The following is a 22544-nucleotide window of genomic DNA, read 5'->3' as shown; positions in this document are numbered from 1 at the left end:
CCGGGGTAATCTAGAAGAAAGCACAAGTGAATCCTACTCTGACATGATGCAAACTATGCCTGACAAGCATAAAAAACCGGCTCAGGCTGACAGAGCGTCTTGCGTAATCACTCATCTTCTTGCATTAGACAGTAACCTGATCAAACTGTGTCAGCTGTCCTCTGAAGTCGCAGTGTGTGTGTGTGTGTGTATATGCCCGCTTCCCTATATGTTAGTGTGTTTAAGGCAGAATAAGACGGTGACTCGCACCGACATTGATTTATACTCTGCGCATGTGGATGTGTACGTGTGCACACCGACGATAATTGATATTCAAATCTTCTCCGCCAAGTCCATCCAATTGCTACCGTTTTTCAACCGCCAGTGTCTTTAGCAGATCCATGGCCCGGATGCATGATGACAAGGGGCTCAAACGGATGGCTCTCATTGCACACAGTCACATAAACAAATGGAGGTGATTAAATGCCCAGAGGTGATAGGAGCAGCAGTAATAGCAGACTGGCTGGGGTGCAGTGTGGTGGAAGTGGTGCTGGTAGCAGCAGAGGTGGCGTTAGCAGTATTAAGAGCTCTGCAGTATGGCAACTGCTCGGCCTCCGACCGCAAGGCACTACAGGGGGTAGTGCGTACGGCTCAGTACATCACCGGGGCCAAGCTTCCTGCCATCCAGGACCACTATACCAGGCGGTGTCAGAGGAAGGCCCTAAAAATTGTCAAAGACTCCAGCCACCCTAGTCATAGACTGTTCTCTCTGCTACCGCACGGCAAGCGGTATCGGAGCTTCTTAACAGCTTCTACCCCCAAGCCATAAGACTCCTGAACATCTAATCAAATGGCTAACTGGACGCATTGCGCGCCCCCACCCTTTTATGCTGCTGCCAATCTCTGTTATTATCTATGCATAAGTCACTTTAATAACTCTACCCACATGTATATATTACCTCAATTACCTCGACTAACCGGTGCCCTCGCACATTGACTCTGTACCGGTACCCCCTGTATATAGCCAAGCTATTGTTATTTTACTGTTGCTCTTTAATTATTTGTTACTTTTATTTCTTTAGGTATTTTTCTTAAAACTGCATTGTTGGTTAGGGACTTGTAAGGAAGCATTTCACTGTAAGGTCTACACCTGTTGTATTTGGCACATGTGACAAATAACATTTGATTTGATTTGATTTGCTCTGGGGATGCTCTGGCAGTTTGGCCTGCAGCTGTAGCGGATCACCCACATACACCAGAACCCTGATACAGAGCTCTCTGTGTGTGTGTGTGTGTGTGTGTGTGTGTGTGTGTGTGTGTGTGTCCGTCCCTCAGGCTTGCCCAGCAGACACGCGCTGTGAAGTCCTCCTTGCCTCTGCTTTTCTTCTTCATCTCTCTCTCTCTCTCACTCACTCACTCCCCATCGCTTTCTGCCCCTCTCTTCCTCTTAGGTAGCCATCTCTGGCTGCCTCCCTGTCTTTACATCACTCTGTCTATTCATCCATTCAATCAATCCATCCATCTCTCTCTCTGCCATTGTCAGAGGGCCTCTCTTTTTCTCCCTTCCCCTCGTCTCCCTCCTCCATCTCCCCTCTAAATTAGTTTTCTTGATTTCCATCCTGATTTGCATGATGAAGGGGTGTTGAAAACCAGCCATCTCTCCAGCTCCATCTCCTCACTGCCGCTCTGCCTCTCCTCCAACCCCCTCTTTCTATTGCTCTCCTCCCTCTCCCTACCCCATTCCAGCTCCCCATAAACTCGACCATGTTACATGTCATGATTCCTTACTCCCCTCGGCTGACTCCCCCCCCCCCCCCAGCCCCGTCACTAGCTTGATTAATGACAGTGATCACCAACCAGGCCCCAGCCAAGGCAGCCTGCAGCTCTGACAAAACCCTGCACTGTAAGCAGCACAAACACACACCTTTCTCTCTTACTCCAGTAAAGGATACATGCACATAGAATAACACACTCATGCATATAACATCATTCTCTCTCTCCCTCTCTTGGCTATAGAGCAGCAGCTGTGGAATACACACATAGGGGTATGGAGGAAAGACTCATGTTTCTCCAACAGTAGACGTCATCGGCAGGCACAGCAGAGCTCTGTGACAATACACTACAGTATGGAAGCAAGAGCTTAACCCATTCACTGCCTTGCTAGAAGCATAATCAATATTACTGAATATAATGACATCAGCCTACACTACAGCGTAATATAACTTAGTAATAGCTCATGGGTACCATATGGGAACCTACAAAACAAGACTATCCACACAACCCACTTCTAATTCCTGTGTTAGAATCATGAGAATTGTAACTCATTCTAATAAACATTGATGCAAGCTGAGCTAAAACAATTCCTCTCGGATACAAACAGATGGCGAAACCAAAGCCATGCAGTAAAAATAGCAAGTTGTCTTGGAGATGACATTAATCCATATCTCCAGTGTGCAGCACATGCACTTCTCATGGGATGGTGAGCATGAAATAGGCTGTCCCTATGGGAACAGAACGGAACAGGTTGGGACTATCCCTAGGCACACAGGCATACAAGGGAGAGAGGACAATAGTAGTCTCCAGCACTGCCTAAGGGTGCCTGGCTGGCTTTAATGAACATTCTGCAATACAACATTTATAGATATCAGACCAGCTGATAAGATGTTGAGAACTCAAAGCTTCCAGAACACATAATGTGGAGAATGTCAGGAAATGAGTCGTACTCTATCAGACGAACACATGAGGCTAGGGACACTGGGCTAGCACACTGCGACTATCTGTCCCCAGAACCCAGGCAAGCAAAATGACTCTGCCGAGGACGCTGTCAGCATTGACTGACTGGACAGAGAATGTGTAGCGGGATTCTCTGCTCTGCTGCGGTATTTGTTATGATCAGGCATGTGGCTGAATCGATATTCACACTGTGCGGTTACATAGCCTATGCGCATGGCGCGCACAGTCGTATATCTAGCTATACACCCCGTTATGTGTATCCCAACTATGCTCTGTCGATACAAATGATGAAGTGGAAGATGTATAGGTTACGGCGTATGATGGCGATGCAATGTACAATTAAATATCATATAAGATCTGAACACTGGCCAAAAAGGTACAATGGTGGCAATAGATTTGACTTTTGTTTTCAATATGGGGTCGTAACAACGCATGCTTGCATATAATACTACCTGTCCAAACACAGAAAATAAACCATGCTACCGTGTAGCATCAATATATCGATGTGTAGGTGAAACATCAACGATGTGTGTTCAATGAGATACAGACCACATCGGTCTTAAAACGCTTCACAGACCACATGAGGCGCGTAATCGCACATGCACAATCCCCACTGTCCCAGGCAGCGCGCAGTCCTATCCACTGACAAAATATATCATTTACATGACGAAATAGCCTGCGGTGCATATTTAGCGTTTAGGTTATTGTCAAGCACTCCTTTCCACTTGAATAGTCAACAAAGGTCAGGGCAAGTCCCTACAGAAAGTATGAATCTCTCGTTTGGGTCTTTCTTAATCAGCGGATAGCCCATTCTTTATATCATTCCCAAATAGAAAATGTTCTTACCTGTCCCCACAAGAGATAGCAAAGTGATGACGGACAAGGGAACGCAGTAGTTCCACACCGCCGTAAATGCCATCGTTGATAGTCCCGCTGATCTGTTTTTTGATATTCCTATTTCTTGGAGAAATCAAAGTGACGTGAACCCGCAGGTTCACCCGCGAATAAAGCCTGGAGTGTGTCTGGTTCTGTTTGACAACATTCGCTGGGGTCTTTTTACATACAAAAAAAACGGCTTACTACTAGACACATACACCCATTTTCTTTCTCGTTGACGTGAATAAACGACCGTGGTTGTGACAGTTTTTCTTGGTTACTTAAATATATTTAAAAGAAAGCAGAGAGGGCGGGACTCGGGAACTGTTCTCTGACCAATAAGAAGCAAGGAGCAAGTGGAGGATTGTATATGAAGATGAGGGTGGCTTTATAAAACAAGGTGAGAGGGAGGGAACATACCACAATATCTATCAATCGATGTAGGTAGGCTACTATACACCTGATTGATAACAAACATTAATAGCTTACCAAATAAAAGGTATTTACAAAACATGCATAGTTAGGCCAACATGTATTATTCATATTCAATGAGATGCATTTAAAAATATATACACTACCGTTCAAAAGTTTGAGGTCACTTAGACATTTATGGTGCATTAAAATAACATGAAATTGATCAGAAATACAGTGTAGACATTGTTAATGTTGTAAATGACTATTGTAGCTGGAAACTGATTTTTCTTTTTAATGGAATATCTACATAGGTGTACAGTGGCCCATTATCAGCAACCATCACTCCTGTGTTCCAATGGCACGTTGTGTTCGCTAATCCAAGTTCATCATTTTAAAAGGCTAATTGATCATTAGAAAACCCTTTCACAATTATGTTAGCACAGCTGAAAACTGTTGTGATTAAAGAAGGAATAAAACTGGCCTTCTTTAGACTAGTTGAGTATCTGGAGCATCAGCATTTGTGGGTTCGATTACAGGCTCAAAATGGCCAGAAACAAAGAACTTTCTTCGGAAACTCATCAGTCTATTCTTGTACTGAGAAATGAAGGCTATTCCATGCGAAAAATTGCCAAGAAACTGAAGAAGAGGTACAATGCTGTGTACTACTCCCTTCACAGAACAGCACAAACTGGCTCTAATCAGAATAGAAAGAGGAGTTGGAGGCCCCGGTGCAGAACTGAGCAAGAGGACAAGTACATTAGAGTGTCTAGTTTGAGAAACAGACGCCTCACAAGTCCTCAACTGGCAGCTTCATTAAATAGTACCCGTAAAACACCAGTCTCAACGTCAACAGTGAAGAGGCGACTCCGGGATGCTGGCCTTCTAGGCAGAATTTCTCTGTCCAGTGTCTGTGTTCTTTTGCCCATCTTAATCTTTTATTTTTATTGGCCAGTCTGAGATATGGCTTTTTCTTTGCAACTCTACCTAGGAGGCCAGCATCCCAGAGTCGCCTCTTCACTGTTGACGTTGAGACTGGTGTTTTGTAGGTACTATTTAATGAAGCTGCCAGTTGAGGACTCCCACAGCGTCTATTAAAACATTCCCCCAACCAGAAACTGTGGACTGATGGCAGCATTCGTGCAAAACTGAAAGCGCGAACCACTGCTTTTAATCAGGGCAAGGTGACCGGAAACATGACCGAATACAAACAGTGTAGCTATTCCCTCTGCAAGGCAAACAAACAAGCTAAGCGTCAGTATAGAGACAAAGTAGAGTCGCAAATCAACGGCTCAAACACGAGAGGTATGTGGCAGGGTCTACAGTCAATCACGGACTACAAAAGGAAAACCAGCCCCGTCGCGGACCATGATGTCTTGCTCCCAGACAAACTAAACAACTTCTTTGCTCGCTTTGAGGACAATACAGTGCCACCGACACGGCCCGCTACCAAAACCTGCGGGCTCTCCTTCACTGCAGCCAACGTGAGTAAAATATTTAAACGCGTTAACCCTCACAAGGCTGCCTGCCCAGACGGCATCCCCAGCCGCGTCCTCAGAGCATGCGCAGACCAGCTGGCTGGTGTGTTTACGGACATATTCAATCAATCCTTAACCCAGTCTGCTGTTCCCATATGCTTCAAGAGGGCCACCATTGTTCCTGTTCCCAAGAAAGCTTAGGTAACTGAGCTAAATGACTATCGCCCCGTAGCACTCACTTCTGTCATCATGAAGTGCTTTGAGAGACTAGTCAAGGACCATATCACCTCCACCCTACCTGACACCCTAGACCCACTCCAATTTGCTTACCGCCCCAATAGGTTCACAGACGACGCAATCGCAATCACACTGCACACTGCCCTAACCCATCTGGACAAGAAGAATACCTATGTAAGAATGCTGTTCATCGACTACAGCTCACCATTTAACACCATAGTACCCTCCAAACTCGTCATTAAGCTTGAGACCCTGGGTCTTGACCCCGCCCTGTGCAACTGGGTCCTGGACTTCCTGACGGGCCGCCTCCAGGTGGTGAGGGTAGGTAACAACATTTCCACCCCGCTGATCCTCAACACTGGGGCCCCACAAGGGTGCGTTCTCAGCCCTTTCCTGTACTCCCTGTTCACCCATGACTGCGTGACTATGCACGCCTCCAACTCAATCATCAAGTTTGCAGACGACACTACAGTGGTAGGCTTGATTACCAACAACAACGAGACGGCCTACATGGAGAAGGTGAGGGCCCTCAGAGTGTGGTGTCAGGAAAATAACCTCACACTCAATGTTAACAAAACAAAGGAGATGATTGTGGACATCAGGAAACAGCAGAGGGAGCAGCCCCCTATCCACATCGACGGGACAGTAGTGGAGAAGGTGGAAAGTTTGAAGTTCCTCGGCGTACACATCACGGACAAACTGAAATGGTCCACCCACACAGACAGCGTGGTGAAGAAGGTGCGACAGCGCGTCTTCAACCTCAGGAGGCTGAACAAATTTGGCTTGTCACCAAAAACACTCACAAACCTTTACAGATGCACAATCGAGAGCATCCTGTCGGGCTGTATCACCGCCTGGTATGGCAACTGCTCCACCCACAACCGTAAGGCTCTCTCGTAGTGAGGTCTGCACAACGCATCACCGGGGGGCAAACTACCTGCCCTCCAGGACACCTACACCACCCGATGTCACAGGAAGGCCAAAAAGATCATCAAGGACAACAACCACCCAAGCCACTGCCTGTTCACCCCGCTAACATCCAGAAGGCGAGGTCAGTACAGGTGCATCAAAGCTGAGAGCGAGAGACTGAACAACAGCTTCTATCTCAAGGCCATCAGACTGTTAAACAGCCATCATTAACATTGAGTGGCTGCTGCCAACATACTGACTCATCTCTAGCCACTTTAATAATGAAAAATTGATGTAATAAAAGTATCACTAGCCACTTTAAACAATGCCACTTTATATAATGTTTACATACCCTACATTACTCATCTCATATGTATATACTGTACCCTATACCATCTACTGCATCTTGCCTATGCCGTTCGACCATCGCTCATTCATATATTATTATGTACATATTCTTATTTATTCCTTTACACTTGTAAGGTAGTTGTTGTGAAATTGTTAGGTTAATTGTTAGATATATTACTGCATGGTTGGAACTAGAAGCACAAGCATTTTGCTACACTCGCATTAACATCTGCTAACCATGTGTATGTGACAAATAAAATTTGATTTGATTTTGATTTGAAAAACAAGGACATTTCTAAGTGACCCCAAACCTTTGAACGGTAGTCTATAATGTTATTGTAACATTCAAACCATAATAGCCTGAATTTTAAAATGTGCTATTATGGCCATATACATGGAGGCTATAGAACTTATTGTCGATCAAAGGAATTTGTTAGACCTAGTTTGAGGAGGAGGAGTAAACAAAAAACTTGTTTGTGTGTGTTCTAAATGTAAAGTCAAATCATCAGTGTAGTGTAGAGCAGAGCACTAGCCTAAATAAAGCTATATTTGATCAAATTACCGCTTGGAATAGCGGTAATGGAACGAAACCAACAAAACTCTCCAGCGGTTCCAAACCCTTGTTCTTGACAGAGCTTGGGAAAGCACTTTTTTTAACCTTTATTTAACTAGGCAAGTCAGTTAAGAACACGTTCTTATTTTCAATGACGGCCTAGGAACAGTGGGTTAACTGCCTTGTTCAGGGGCAGAACGACAGATTTGTACCTTGTCGGCTCGGGGATTCGATCTTGCAACCTTTTGGTTACTAGTCCAACGCTCCAACCACTAGGCTACGCTGCCGCCCCATAACGGCTGAATAAGAAGCACCGGAGACTCAGCTTACCGTCATGCTGTGGTTGCACTGCACCCCAAATTGAATTTTCCAGTTAGAGCGTGGCACCAAACGGACCTATTATGAAAATTGTATTTTCTTTTGAATATACCTCAGTGAATATTGTATTATAAGTGAATGAATATGTTTCAAAGTAAGTGTTTGGCGACACCTTTGGATGGCCAAAGTGCATAGCATGTCAGATCAGCTCGTAACATGAGCCTGTAATTAACATGTGTTTGTTAATTAATTAATTCAGCCTGAAAATTATCATATATTTGAAGCAGGGCACATTCTCATTTTCAGCTTTGAAAATTGGTCGATGGAAATGCTGTAGCCCTAAGCCTGAATATTCCTCTAAAATTGCTACATGAAAAGTGGCCTGTCTCAGTCTCCATAACCGGCCCATCTGTATAAATTCTTCTGCCCCGTGGGTAGCCTGACATGATTGTAGGCTACTGATTTACCCTTTTGTACTTCTCCCGCTCAACCACACTTCCGTTCCTTCTGTCTTTTGATTTCTACTTGTACCATGCCGAGATATGTTCTCTTTCATCATGTTGTTTTGGCTAGGATAATATCCGCCCCCCGCATTTCGCGTCCCGTTTAATTTTCCCGTCACTTTCTCTCGGAGTGTTTGTTCCCCGGTTGGCGGGTGTCAGCGGCGGCTCCCCCGCATCAGATGGGGCATTGTTGGAGAGTAATGATGGGGAGGAACACCTGCCTCTCCAGCGAAAACCTAACTTTCATTTCAGCCCATACATGTATATGCAAGGAAACATACAAAACCAAGTGACGTGCACAAATGTGCCAGTCTATAGCAATTCAACAGAATAGAGACCACGTGTTCTAAACAATGTCTTTGAGCGGGCCCTAGTTGCTATATTATTCAAGAGAACTTATACATGCTCTAGTCATTCCAATAGAGATGTCCACTGAGACAGGCTTCCATAGACCGGTATACTGCTGCTGTCCGTCTTGCTGAAACATGTTGCACTCCATTTCACAGCATAGTTTATCCTTGACTGCAGGTCTAGTAGCATCAGCTAGTCAATCAACCATAGGCTTAATGTAATAACCAATGTGTGTGGCTATGGGTATACTTATCACTATATTGTGAATGGATATTCTTAGGAAACAGAATCAACAATGATAAATACTTGGTGTAGGATAATAACAATGATTCCGAACAATTATTCCTATATGATATGTGAGGTAAAAGTGTAGCTGGTCATCTTTTTGTAATCCTACGACCTTTAGCTACTGACATGAGGTCAGAAGCCAGACCCTATGCTAGTGTCTAAGGGCAGCCCTCAACTTTACCTGGTGACCTTAGAAGGGAAAGCTGATTCTAGGTCAGTGCCTAGGGGCCGGAGCTATCCAAACACAACCATGGAGGCAGAAAGCCCTCATGGGACTGACCTCACTGTAGTCTAGTAGTCCTTGGGCCAACCTGTTGAACCAGCAACATCTATGAAGGCGTATGCTTTTTACCCATAAATGCCTCAAAGGCCAAAATAAAACGCTGTTCACTGGCATTTCAAATGAAGAGCGCTTCAAATTTCCAAATGGTATTTTGATGGAGCATGACTGTTTTATGGACTTTTGGCTACAGAGTTTTGACCTCAGCCTTTACACCTAGCAGCTAGGACACACAAAAAGCCTGTAAAAAGCCAGACGGTGGCTGGAGAAGGAGCCTGCAGTGAAGACTTGAATAATCAGTTTAATAACATTATCCTCGCTGTGCTCTGTAGCGCGTGGAAGGTACCCTTTAATGGAGTGTCATTGTTAAACCACAGCATCTCCTTCCCGTTATTAACGGCAGCCTACCTTCAACCACGCACACATAAAACATCAACAGACAGTCCAGTCGTAATTAAATAAATAGTTATGAGAAGAGCGGTTATGGTGATAAGCGGTGAAGTCAATACGTTAAGGTTACAAGGCAACAGAGGAGAAAATGAAAGAAGGAAGCTGCAGCCTGGCTGAGAGAGGGAGAGTTATTCATGGTGCTGTAGGATGCAGTGGGGAATGAACGATGTGTAACCACATACATAGCCTCACTTAAAACAATGGGTAGATGCCTGAAGGTTGTCTGTCTGTCTTCTGTTATTGACTGGGCATATCATATGCAGGCTCTCTCTCCATGGTTAGATGGTGTGAGTGAGGTGCAGTAAAGGTTAGCTGTAGAGGAAGGCCTTGCAGAATGGATAGGAAGTGTAGGGAACTGAGGTTATAGAGAGGATAGGAGGTCAAGAGGTCATTGGATTTACTGTATGTGTGGCCAAGCTTGTACCAGCATCCAGCTTTCACAGCATTGTCAATACTCCTCCCCCTCTCGATATGTCCTACATTTAAATCAATGATAAAAGACACTGGGGAATTACTATTAGAATGTCTCAAAGGAACTTTATATCATGAATATTAAAAGTACAGGAAATACAGCAAATAGATAGCTCTGAGGGTAATGTTTGAAAGTGCTTCAGTTGTCATTGGAATATAGAGATAGAAAATAATCTACAAGTCTACATCTCGTCTGTATACTGTGAAGTGCGTCACCACTAGTATGCTACATAAGGTTATACATTTCCTTGAAAAAAAAATCCACACCAATATTCTACACCACGTAAAAGCATTGCGGGGAAAAGGCACATTTGTAACGTAAGAGGCATTCCTTTTTGTGAGCCCAAGGCTGCAGTGGTGGTGGTGAGCAGTTCAACTCAAGGTAACATGTCTGCAGCTGCTCAGGGTTCACACAGTACAAAAGACTCCTCCCCCTCGCCTTGCCTCAGATAAGAAAGTGAATGTCAATTTTGCAGGTTGCGAGATCAATAAAGAGAAAATTGCACACCTTTTGTTCAAGAACACTTCAGCCAACCCCGCTGGAAGCAAACCACCCCAGTAAAACAATCATTTGTCTCCCTCCTCTTACACGCAGCCAGCCTTTGATAATAGCTTCGATTTTACTCTGCATCCTGGCTCACTGCAACTCTGCATCCATAACCCAGGCACCTCTCCTCCCACCTTGACATCTTCCCTCCTTCCTATTCCTCACTCCCTTGCCCCCTTTACCATCTTTCACCATTTGTTCCCCTACTACTTCTCTCCATCTCTTGGCGCGGTCACACCAGTGGTTGTTTGTCTCCACTGGTAGAGGCCAGAGACTCCACACTGGCTGTGTAGATGGGCTTCTTCTGAGAGTGGTCATCACTGGAGGTAGAGAGGGGGGGAGGAGAGAAAGAGTGAGTTGCACCATTATTTGTAAATGTACTGCCCAGAGAACTACAGAGGAGAGAAAGACAAGTAAAAGATAACAAATAGACTGCCAACCAGTGATCTACAGATTATACTGTAGGTCAAACACACACAGATGTAAAGAGCAACCTAACCTCAATAGCTTTCATATATTATATAAGACAAAATACCTATTACAGAAAGCATGTACTGTACTCATGTTGTAATCACTCTGATAAGAGGTTGATCAACAGAAGTTGTGGGTCACAATGTGTCTGATTACTGTGTATTTATTATGATTTTAACAGTACATACTATATGACCACAGTATCCTTCACATGTTTTGCAAGAGTCTGGTGAAAACACATCCACATGAAAAAAATACTATAGTATAAATACTATAGTATGCATTGCAGTGATTTTGCGGACTACAGTCTGCAAAACACTACAGTGAATACTGTAGTACTTAGTGTAGTATACTGTAGTATCGACAGTTAACTCTATCTACAGTATAAATATAGTAGTTAAAGAAAACATGTAGTATATATATACACTACAGTAATTAATGTAGTGTTTTTGTGGACTGTAGTATAATGTAGTATTTACTGTAATGTTTTTGCAGACTTTACTGTAGTGTCCACTATAGTGTTTTGTTCTATTATCTTTTACATAGAAGTGGAGGCTTTCACTTTGAAGAAACCTACTAGAGAAATTCTAAGAGCACATTTTCCATAACCTGTAAGTAGGTAGGACTGGGGTCTGAACGTCAGCTCTTTTCTCTAACCTGTAAGTAGGTAGGACTGGGGTCTGAACGTCAGCTCTTTTCTCTAACCTGTAAGTAGGTAGGACTGGGGTCTGAACGTCAGCTCTTTTCTCTATCCTGTAAGTAGGTAGGACTGGGGTCTGAACGTCAGCTCTTTTCTCTAACATGTAAGTAGGTAGAACTGGGGTCTGAACGTCAGCTCTTTTCTCTAACCTGTAAGTAGGTAGGACTGGGGTCTGAACGTCAGCTCTTTTCTCTAACATGTAAGTAGGTAGGACTGGGGTCTGAACGTCAGCTCTTTTCTCTAACCTGTAAGTAGGTAGGACTGGGGTCTGAACGTCAGCTCTTTTCTCTAACCTGTAAGTAGGTAGGACTGGGGTCTGAACGTCAGCTCTTTTCTCTAACCTGTAAGTAGGTAGGACTGGGGTCTGAACGTCAGCTCTTTTCTCTAACCTGTAAGTAGGTAGGACTGGGGTCTGAACGTCAGCTCTTTTCTCTATCCTGTAAGTAGGTAGGACTGGGGTCTGAACGTCAGCTCTTTTCTCTAACATGTAAGTAGGTAGGACTGGGGTCTGAACGTCAGCTCTTTTCTCTAACCTGTAAGTAGGTAGGACTGGGGTCTGAACGTCAGCTCTTTTCTCTAACCTGTAAGTAGGTAGGACTGGGGTCTGAACGTCAGCTCTTTTCTCTAACCTGTGAGTAGGTAGGACTGGGGTCTGAACGTCAGCTCTTTTCTCTAACATGTAAGTAGGTAGGACTGGGGTCTGAACGTCAGCTCTTTTCTCTAACCTGTAAGTAGGTAGGACTGGGGTCTGAACGTCAGCTCTTTTCTCTATCCTGTAAGTAGGTAGGACTGGGGTCTGAACGTCAGCTCTTTTCTCTAACATGTATGGAACACAATATATGGTCTATACTTGGCATGTATGTTTCTAACTTATAGGTGGCACAAATTGGTATAGGGGAATGGGTAGGGAATATGCAAATTAAATACTGTAGTATTTACTTTAGTTTAAAAAAGTGTTGTTTTTGCGGACATTACTGTAGTATTTACTATAATATTCTACAACATACTACACATGATTGAGGGATACTACAGTGTGTAGTATAGTATTGTACAGTATACCACAGAATTCTACAGTAGGTACTGTAGTATTTTATAGTAAACTGTAGTATTTGTTCATGTTGGCAGGGAAGAGATCAGGGAGGACGTCAGAGACTGGGTCGAGCTGGTCACCATCACTGGGACGAAGCGGTCTACAAGACCACTAACACACACACTGTAAATCCACCTTAGCCTTGGTACCATCGTAAGAGTGAAATATAAGACAATAGATATAATATATTGGCTATAACCTGGGATAAATGGAAGAGGGGAGGGGAAGGAGATAAAAGGAGGGGGCACCACACACACACACACACACACACACACACACACACACACACAGAGAGAAAGGTGAGAAGGGCACTGTGCCACAGAGCTCAGCACTCACATGGGTCCCTTGGTGTTCTTGGCCTGCTTCGTCCTGCGGACCAGGAAGACGGTGATAGACAGGATGAGCACCAGGAGAACCGCCCCCGCCACGGAGGTCATCAACACCAGGTTGGTGGAGTTGTACCAGGCTTGGTTGAGACGGCCGTTGGTGGCTGCAGGCCGGAGAGTCAGACACACTACAGGCTTTAATAGCGGATGATTCACAAACGGTTTATTTTGTTAGCCTAGCTCCATACTGTCCATGCTGTAGTGTATCCAACTCTTCTGGATAAGATGGTTATAATCTGACCCTGCTGGTCATCTATGAACGTTTCAATGTCTTGAAAAACGATCTGGCCTTAATGGCCACATGCATCGCCAACCGGTACAGCCAGAAGAGCCTGGTTCCTCTCTAGGTTTCTTCCTAGGTTCCTACTTTTAAGGGAGTTTTTCCTAGCCTCTGTGCTGCTCATCTGCATAGCTTGCTCTCTGCGGTTTTAGGCTGGCTATCTGTAAAGCACTGTGACAACTGCTGATGTAAAAAGGGCTGTATTAAATACATTTGATTGATTGAAAATAGTGTAAGATTTAGAGCAATTGATTGTTCACTTCGATTATTCACTTTCACTTAATACTGAAGCAGTGTCTTTACTGTTATAATTGACATGCATCCAGTTTGATTGGCGTAACTGACTTGGAGGCTAGATAATTGAAACGATTGTAATCGCAATGATTCAAATTGACTCTATATTGGCGATATGATCGTTTGAAAAACCCGTGACCATTAATGCAGCGTAATCATCTCGCAGGTCGCTGATAAAAATGAACAATCATCAGTATGATAAATTGGATTAGCTGTAATATAATGAGTCCTCTTCTTCAGTGACATATTTAGTGTTCTAAGAGACGTCATCTGCAGTGGCCAGTTCCCTCCTCCATCACATAGCCGTAAGACCCTCGCCTTGATGGGAGCTTCTCGCTAGACACTCCCCTGTACCCCTCCTCCCCATATGTGCGTTGGCCCTTATATCTGTACCTCTCGCCCTCCTTCTTCTCCTTCCTGCATTCTAACCCCTACACATAATGTCCCTCTTTATAACCCCTGACCCCTGTAGTCCCCCCCTTCCTAACCCCTGACCCCCCACCTACCTGGCAGCACAGTTATGGAGATGGTGCTGCTCCTCTTCAGGCTGGACAGGGTGGGGTGCTCAGCCATGCAGGTGTAGTCTCCACCATCCTCCATCCTCACATTCTTCAGCCTCAGCTTGGAGGAGGGCACGATCCAATCCTCTCCCTGATAGAGGGAAGGATGGTGGGTGAGAGAGAGAGGAGAGGGGGGGTGCGAATGGAGGAGAAAGCGAGTGAACAAGTCAAGAAAATGTTTCTCAGTGGAGTTACAGTATGCTTGTCCCTGTGAGAGAAGCGATAAACTCCCAGACAAGGTGTATTTACCTGAACAATAATCCCACTGAATAAATTCCACATAAACCCCATTCACTGACCTAGATGGGGCAATCAGCAAAGAATAACACAGCAACACTGTTAACAACACATAATGAGAAAACGGCAGGCACTGTGGACACAGAACTAGCTGCTGGGCTATTATTAAGAGGGAGAGTTAGACACAGTAGGGGAGAAATAATAGGAGAAACAGAATAGAAACAAACAAAAAAAAGACATTACACCATGCAAATGAATTGGCTCCTGGGATCTCACATTTTCCTGCCAAGAAAGTACATTTCAATTTGAATGGGGGGCTGAATTAAGAGGACTTCCAGGAAAGGCCAGGTTTGGCCAAACAGCATTCTGTATGCAAATCCACTGGCTCAGATGCATCGAGCCTCCTGCCTGCCTCCCATTGACATTACTAGAGACCAGGACTGTGCAGTCAGTCAGCTGCTGTCCATCAAATGGCCCATACTGTTTGTTTCTCTGCCCCCATAATTCCTCCCATCCCCATCCTTGAATACTTTCTACCACTTGTCTAGACCTCAAACTATTAATCCTCTGAAAGTGGGCAAGCTGCCCTCCAGAAAGAGGAGGGTCCAAACCAGGGAATACCAATGAATACTGAGCACCTCTTATGGTGCTGAGAGAGAAAGAGGAGACAGATGTAGAAACAGTTATGCAAATAGTTATGAATGTGTGGACAGAACGGTTCAAAAGGTAGATGGAGGACATTCACAGCGACGGATATTGGAGGGTGGAGGGCTATTCTTTCTAAAGACATTCAAATTCAGAAAAATGGATGAAAATGAGGACTAACTTGATTTTAAAGGTGTGAAATTGTATCAGGTCTGAAATAGTGGACCCACAATGTGCTGAAGTAGTGATACCTTATTTTACCACTAGGGGGCAGCAAATCAATTCACCAAGGTCTTATTGTTGCCTGCATGGCCATTCGGAGTTTGACATTTAGCATTGAGAGGTCTTAATTCCCCTGGGTATTTGGTTTGTGGCTTTGGTAACAGCAAGTTGAATAATTCAACAATGGTTAACTGAACATTGAAAAATCATTAGGAATCTATCCACAGAATGGCTTTCAGGTTGAATGCCACCTGTCTAGACCTCATTAAACTATTAATCCTCTGTAAGTGGGCAAGCTGCTCTCCAGAAAGAGGAGGGTCCAAACCAGGGAATACCAATGAATACTGAGCACCTCTTATGGTGCTGAGAGAAAGAGGAGCGGGACAGAGAGTGAGAGATCGAGCGATAGAAGACCAGATCCCGACAGACCCAAACTCACATATTTCTGCCAGAAGTATTGTGGTGCCTCGGAGGCTGTGGTGGAGCACTCCACCTCCACGTCGTCACCTAGTGTCACAAGCAGGTTTTCCTTGATGAACTTCCGGCTGGAGGAGGACACATCGTACACAGATAGCTCACGCATGTCTGAACAGGGGATCAGAAACACAGCAGGTTCAGGCAGAAATCAAGAAGAACGCATGCGTGATGGTTTTAAGAGGTTTGAGTGTGTGTGTGCAGCTGTGCGCACAGTGTACAAGCATGCATAGACATCAGTCAACAGAGCCATATCCCTGAGTATACTGCGGTATCGTGCCTCAAATCCTCTTCAAATTGCCCATGAGGGAACAATCAGATAATGGTAATTGCCTTCATCTTCCTAAGTCCTCACAATGGTGCACTGTGGAGTGTGACGGTTCATTTTCTCCCGCTCTACGTCAACGGAACCATCTCCATGTGCCTTGGGTTCTCTCCTTCTCTCCACACAAATAATTCCCCATTATCGATTGCTCCACAGGCAAAGAAGCCTATCAAAAGACATGACGGACGATTTGATCGCCCCTGTAGCAGAAGGGAAAATAGGCCTCACGCTATGACCACCCTTTCATGTGCCTTGTACAGTACAATATGTCTCTTCTTCTGGTTGCTTTGTATTTCTATCTATCCGCTGTGAATTTCCGTTTCTGGAACATTGTTTTTGAAAACAATGAGGAGAATAGATATACTGTACGGTGGAGTGGATAGCAGGCGCTCCTCCTGGAGAGCTACTACTGGGTGTGCAGGGGTTTGTTCCAGCACTACACTTACCCTCCGGATTCAGCTAATCAAGGTTCTGGGGAGCAGCTGATACAAATCAGGTGTATTAAAGCAGGGTTGTACTAAAAGCCTGCATACCCAGCAGCTCTCCAGGAGGTTTGGTCTTTCCTGCAGTGCCGACTTATCGGCCATCAAAAATAAATAAAAAACAGCTGTTACAGACATGCATGTGACTATATAGCCCACCCCATACTCACAGTTGATGGTGATAGCCAGGGGCTGGGAGGAGTTGTCGGGTGCCGTGGCGTTGTCTGCGACACAGCGGTACAGTCCCTGGTGGAAGTAGCTGTGGATGCTGTGGATGGACAGAAGCAGTTGGCTCACCTCACGCCTCAAGATAACACCGGGGATACATCGGCGGTATATGGGCTCCTCCTCCAGCCGATACCACTTATTCATGTACTGATGGAGAGGAGAGAGAGGAACAGTGAGAGAGAAACAGATTTACCTAATCTGCAAACAGCAGTCATATGGGGGACTGGCACAGTGATATGAGTAGTAGCGAGAATGATTACCTTCTTGGTCTGCACACATTGGTCATTTTATATACAATAAAAATTGTAAAGCTGAGCCCTGTTGACATAATTAAACATACTGCACTAACTGAAGTCGAGTTCAAGTCACGTTTCGATAAGTGCAGCGTCTCAACGCGCTTCACTTCACATAGCACAGCAACAGAATCGGCAGTCATATAACCCAATTAGAAGTAAAGTCAGAGGTAGAGGTAGCCTGTGTCCTGACCTTGGAAAACTTCTCAAAGTGGACTTGGCTGGTGTTGAGCTCCGAGTCGGAAAGCAGACATTCCAGGGTGACTTCATCGTTCTCCAGAACAGGCTTGTCTGGTCCCTTTATGACCAGAGTCGCTAGACAGGACAGAGGAAGACAACAGGGACCAAATCAACACCCTCATCATACACTTTATTTGTCAATGCTAGTTTATTGTTTAGCTAATCTCATCCCATGGCTGGTAGTAGATAAGATTATTGTTTTGCCCACTGACTGCTATAGTCATTCCAGTGGGGTTTTTGTTGAGAAGTATTTTGATACACTTCAGTGGATGGACTGGTGCCTAACAATCAGGCCACATATAGGGCATTAGACTGGGCTGTTGCAGCAGCTTACTGTTTGAGTGACAAATACATAGTTTTATTTATATACAAGCTCTTCCTTTTCCTTCATGTTGACTGATTAAAACCAGACTGGCAATTAGCCAAACACAGCCAGAAGAACAACAGGTTTGTCTACTTGACTAGGAGATGCTGGTAATAAAAGGTTAGTAGGAGGTCCCCTGCTGGACAAAGCGTTTTAGTGCAAAAACACAGACCAACCACGCACTTGCATTACTTGTCAGAGGAGCTGTACAACACGTTGAAAGCACACCATTTCACAGGGATGACTGTGGCATTATCAATCCACACCATGGACAATGCTGAAGAAAAGCAATTGGAAACATGTTTTTAGATAGTGAAAAAAAAACTAACAGTGACTTAAATTGCTTTTCTCCACAGGCGTTGAGTCTCCAAGGTAAATCAAATCCCATGGCGTTGGATAGAGGTGCAGAGATTCATTTGATTTGTCACACTTTCAATTCGTATTCAAATAATTGGCTTTTCAGGGGAGTTCCGCTCTCAATTAATAATTGAATCGATTACCCAGGCACAAACAGAGACAATATAAAAAAATATATAAAAATATATATAAACTCAGTAAAAAAGAAACGTCCCTTTTTCAGGACCCTGTCTTTCAAAGATAATTCATAGAAATCCAAATAACTTCACAGATCTTCATTGTAAAGGGTTTAAACACTGTTTCCCATGCTTGTTCAATGAATCATAAACAATTAATGAACATGCACCTGCGGAACGGTCGTTAAGACACTAACAGCTTACAGACAGTAAGAAATTAAGGTCACAGTTATGAAAACTTAAGACACTAAAGAGGCCTTTCTACTGACCCAGAAAAACACCAAAAGAAAGATGTCCAGGGTCCCTGCTCATCTGTGTGAACGTGCCTTAGGCATGCTGCAAGGAGGCATGAGGACTGCAGATGTGGCCAGGGCAATAAATTGCAATGTCTGTACTGTGAGATGCCTAAGACAGCGCTACAGGGAGACAGGACGGACAGCTGATCGTCCTCGCAGTGGCAGACCACATGTAACAACACCTGCACAGGATCGGTACATCCGAACATCACACCTGAAGGACAGGTACAGGATGGCAACAACAACTGCCCGAGTTACACCAGGAATGCACAATCCCTGCATCAGTGCTCAGACTGTCCGCAATAGGCTGAGAGAGGCTGGACTTAGGGCTTGTAGGCCTGTTGTAAGGCAGGTCCTCACCATACACCACCGGCAACAACATTGCCTATGGACACAAACCCACCGTCGCTGGACCAGACAGGACTGGCAAAAAGTACTCTTCACTGACGAATTGCGGTTTTGTCTCACCAGGGGTGATGGTCGGATTCGCGTTTATCGTCGAAGGAATGAGCGTTACACCGAGGTCTGTACTCTGGAGCAGGATCGATTTGGAGGTGGAGGGACCGTCATGGTCTGGGGCGGTGTGTCACAACATCATCGGACTGAGCTTGTTGTCATTGCAGGCAATCTCAACGCTGTGCGTAACAGGGAAGAAATCCTCCTCCCTCATGTTGTACCAGGCTCATCCTGACATGACCCTCCACAGCCCCAGCTCATTCTGTGCATGATTTCCTGCAAGACAGGAATGTCAGTGTTCTGCCATGGCCAGCGAAGAGCCCGGATCTCAATCCCATTGAGCACCTCTGGGACCTGTTGGATAGGAGGGTGAGGGCTAGGGCCATTCCCCCCAGAAATGTCCGGGAACTTGCGGGTGCCTTGGTGGAAGAGTGGGGTAACATCTCACAGCAAGAACTGGCAAATCTGGTGCAGTCCATGAGGAGGAGATGCACTGCAGTACTTAATGCAGCTGGTGGCCACACCAGATACTGACTTACTTTTGATTTTGACCCCCCCTTTGTTCAGGGATACATTATTCCATTTCTGTTAGTCACATGTCTGTGGAACTTGTTCAGTTTATGTCTCAGTTGTTGAATCTTGTTATGTTCATACAAATATTTACACGTTAAGTTTGCTGAAAATAAACGCAGTTGACAGTGAGAGGACGTTTCTTTTTTGCTGAGTTTACATACACATCTGCGTCGCCTGATTTTACGCAGCACTTGAGATCGTTTCAGCGCGACCAAATAAACACTTGCAAAACCGAGAACAAAATTATCTCTTTCCCATAATATAATAATATTCCAACCATGATAACACACCATGTGCAGGTAATGAGATAATGAGTGGAAGTTAAATCTGAGTATAAGCCCTTATGTGATGCCAACACAGCTGACCTACAATATCTTGTCAAGCGGTGGTGGAAAAAGTACCCGGTTGTCATACTTGAGTAAAAGTAAAGATATCTTCATAAAAAATGACTCAAGTAAAAGTCTAAGTCACGCAGTAAAATACTACTTGAGTAAAAGTCTAAAAGCATTTGGTTTTAAATCTACTTAAGTATCAAAAGTAAATGTAATTGCTAAAATACACTTAAGTATCAAAAGTAAAAGTAAAACTATGAATCATTTCAAATTCCTTATATTAAACAAACCAGATGGCAGTGGTGGAAAAAGTACCCAATTGTTATACTTAAGTAAAAGTATAGATACCGTAATAGAAGGTTACTCAAGTAAAAGTAGAAGTCACCCAGTAAAATACTACTTCAATAAAAGTCTACAAGTATTTGGTTGTAAATATACTGAAGTATCAAAAGTAAAAGTATAAATCACTTCAAATTCCTTCTTTTAAGCAAAGCAGATGGCACCATTTTCTTGTTTTTAAAATGTACGGATAGCCAGGGGCACACTCCAACACTTAGACATTATATACAAAAGATGCATTTGTGTTTAGTGAGTCACAGATCAGAGGCAGTAGGGATGACCAGGCATGGTCTCTTGATAAGTAAGTTAATTGGACCATTTTTCTGTCCTGCTAAGCTTTCAAAATGTACTTTTGGGTGTCAGGGATAATGTATGGAGTAAAAAGTACATTATTTTCTTTATGAAAGTAGTGAATAAAAAAGTAGTCAAAAATATAAATAGTAATGTACAGATACCCCCAAAAAACGACTTAAGTAAAAATACTTGAAAGTACTACTTAAGTACTTTACACGACTGTTGTCAAGTAAACTAACTTGAAGGACAATGCTGAACAGAGTTCACATTTGCAGTTGAATTAAAACGAATAAGCCTACATAAAATGTAAGTGTATAGAGAGAGTAGAATAAAATGAAATTCACTCAGTTAAAGTAAATAAAATTATATTTACCAGTAGTGCTGTGAGCATGTGCAATTACTAAAATCGCAAAGAGTATAAAACCTCTCATGTTTGTTATTGGATTCTGCTTCACTGTCTGTATCCAAATACTGCAAATCCGTCTGACTGTCGAAAAGAACGTCTGGCACTGTACTTATTGATACTGGGGGAGGCGTGGCTTCCAGGGTTGTCTTTCTTTCAAAGTTTGGAAACAAGCTTTGTGTATATATACTGCTCAAAAAAATTAAGGGAACACTTAAACAACACATCCTAGATCTGAATGAAAGAAAGAATCTTATTAAATACTTTTTTCTTTACATAGTTGAATGTGCTGACAACAAAATCACACAAAAATAATCAATGGAAATCCAATTTATCAACCCATGGAGGTCTGGATTTGGAGTCACACTCAAAATTGAAGTGGAAAACCACACTACAGGCTGATCCAACTTTAATGTAATGTCCTTAAAACAAGTCAAAATGAGGCTCAGTAGTGTGTGTGGCCTCCACGTGCCTGTATGACCTCCCTACAATGCCTGGGCATGCTCCTGATGAGGTGGCGGATGGTCTCCTGAGGGATCTCCTCCCAGACGTTGACTAAAGCAGCCGCCAACTCCTGGACAGTCTGTGGTGCAAAGTGGCGTTGGTGGATGGAGCGAGACATGATGTCCCAGATGTGCTCAATTGGATTCAGGTCTGGGGAACGGGCGGGCCAGTCCATAGCATCAATGCCTTCCTCTTGCAGGAACTGCTGACACATTCCAGCCACATGAGGTCTAGCATTGTCTTGCATTAGGAGGAACCCAGGGCCAACCGCACCAGCATATGGTCTCACAAGGGGTCTGAGGATCTCATCTCGGTACCTAATGGCAGTCAGGCTACCTCTGGCGAGCACATGGAGGGCTGTGCGGCCCCCCAAAGAAATGCCACCCCACACCATGACTGACCCACCGCCAAACCGGTCATGCTGGAGGATGTTGCAGGCAGCAGAACGTTCTCCACGGCGTCTCCAGACTCTGTCACGTCTGTCACGTGCTCAGTGTGAACCTGCTTTCATCTGTGAAGAGCACAGGGTGCCAGTGGCGAATTTGCCAATCTTGGTGTTTTCTGGCAAATGCCAAACGTCCTGCACGGTGTTGGGCTGTAAGCACAACCCCCACCTGTGGACGTTGGGCCCTCATACCACCCTCATGGAGTCTGTTTCTGACCGTTTGAGCAAACACATGCACATTTGTGGCCTGCTGGAGGTCATTTTGCAGGGCTCTGGCAGTGCTCCTCCTTGCACAAAGGCAGAGGTAGCGGTCCTGCTGTTGGGTTGTTGCCTTCCTACGGCCTCC

At 44.4% G+C, this 22544-nt stretch overlaps 1 protein-coding gene across 2 annotated transcripts; it reads right to left on the bottom strand.

The window, feature by feature from the left end:
- Positions 1–10228: 10228 nt before the first annotated feature.
- Positions 10229–21339, bottom strand: LOC115183094 (carcinoembryonic antigen-related cell adhesion molecule 18-like). Of its 2 annotated transcripts, none has more exons than XM_029744442.1 (7): positions 21220–21339; positions 17613–17734; positions 17069–17273; positions 16057–16202; positions 14460–14604; positions 13330–13514; positions 10229–11052 (listed from the first exon to the last, which is right to left on the bottom strand). In XM_029744442.1, exons 1-7 carry the CDS (start codon positions 21275–21277, stop codon positions 11050–11052), a joined length of 864 nt encoding a protein of 287 aa, XP_029600302.1. In that variant the 5' UTR covers positions 21278–21339; the 3' UTR covers positions 10229–11049. The 2 variants fall into 2 exon arrangements, with proteins under 2 accessions (XP_029600302.1, XP_029600296.1); XM_029744436.1 differs by having other exon boundaries at positions 13330–13483; positions 21220–21338.
- Positions 21340–22544: the final 1205 nt, after the last annotated feature.

This window comes from Salmo trutta, chromosome 3, assembly GCF_901001165.1.
Source record: "Salmo trutta chromosome 3, fSalTru1.1, whole genome shotgun sequence".
Taxonomy (NCBI): domain Eukaryota; kingdom Metazoa; phylum Chordata; class Actinopteri; order Salmoniformes; family Salmonidae; genus Salmo; species Salmo trutta.
The sequence above is the reverse complement of the archived record's forward strand: the minus strand, read 5'-3'. Positions and strand labels throughout refer to the sequence as shown.

Coding starts and splice junctions, on each gene's coding strand:
- LOC115183094 (XM_029744436.1), bottom strand. CDS start 21,277: ATGAGAGGTTTTATACTCTTTGCGATTTTAGTAATTGCACATGCTCAC. Junction 17,274..17,612: donor ACTTTGAGAAGTTTTCCAAG/GTCAGGACACAG, acceptor CCTCTCCATCAG/TACATGAATAAGTGGTATCG. Junction 16,203..17,068: donor CCTGGCTATCACCATCAACT/GTGAGTATGGGG, acceptor TCCCCTGTTCAG/ACATGCGTGAGCTATCTGTG.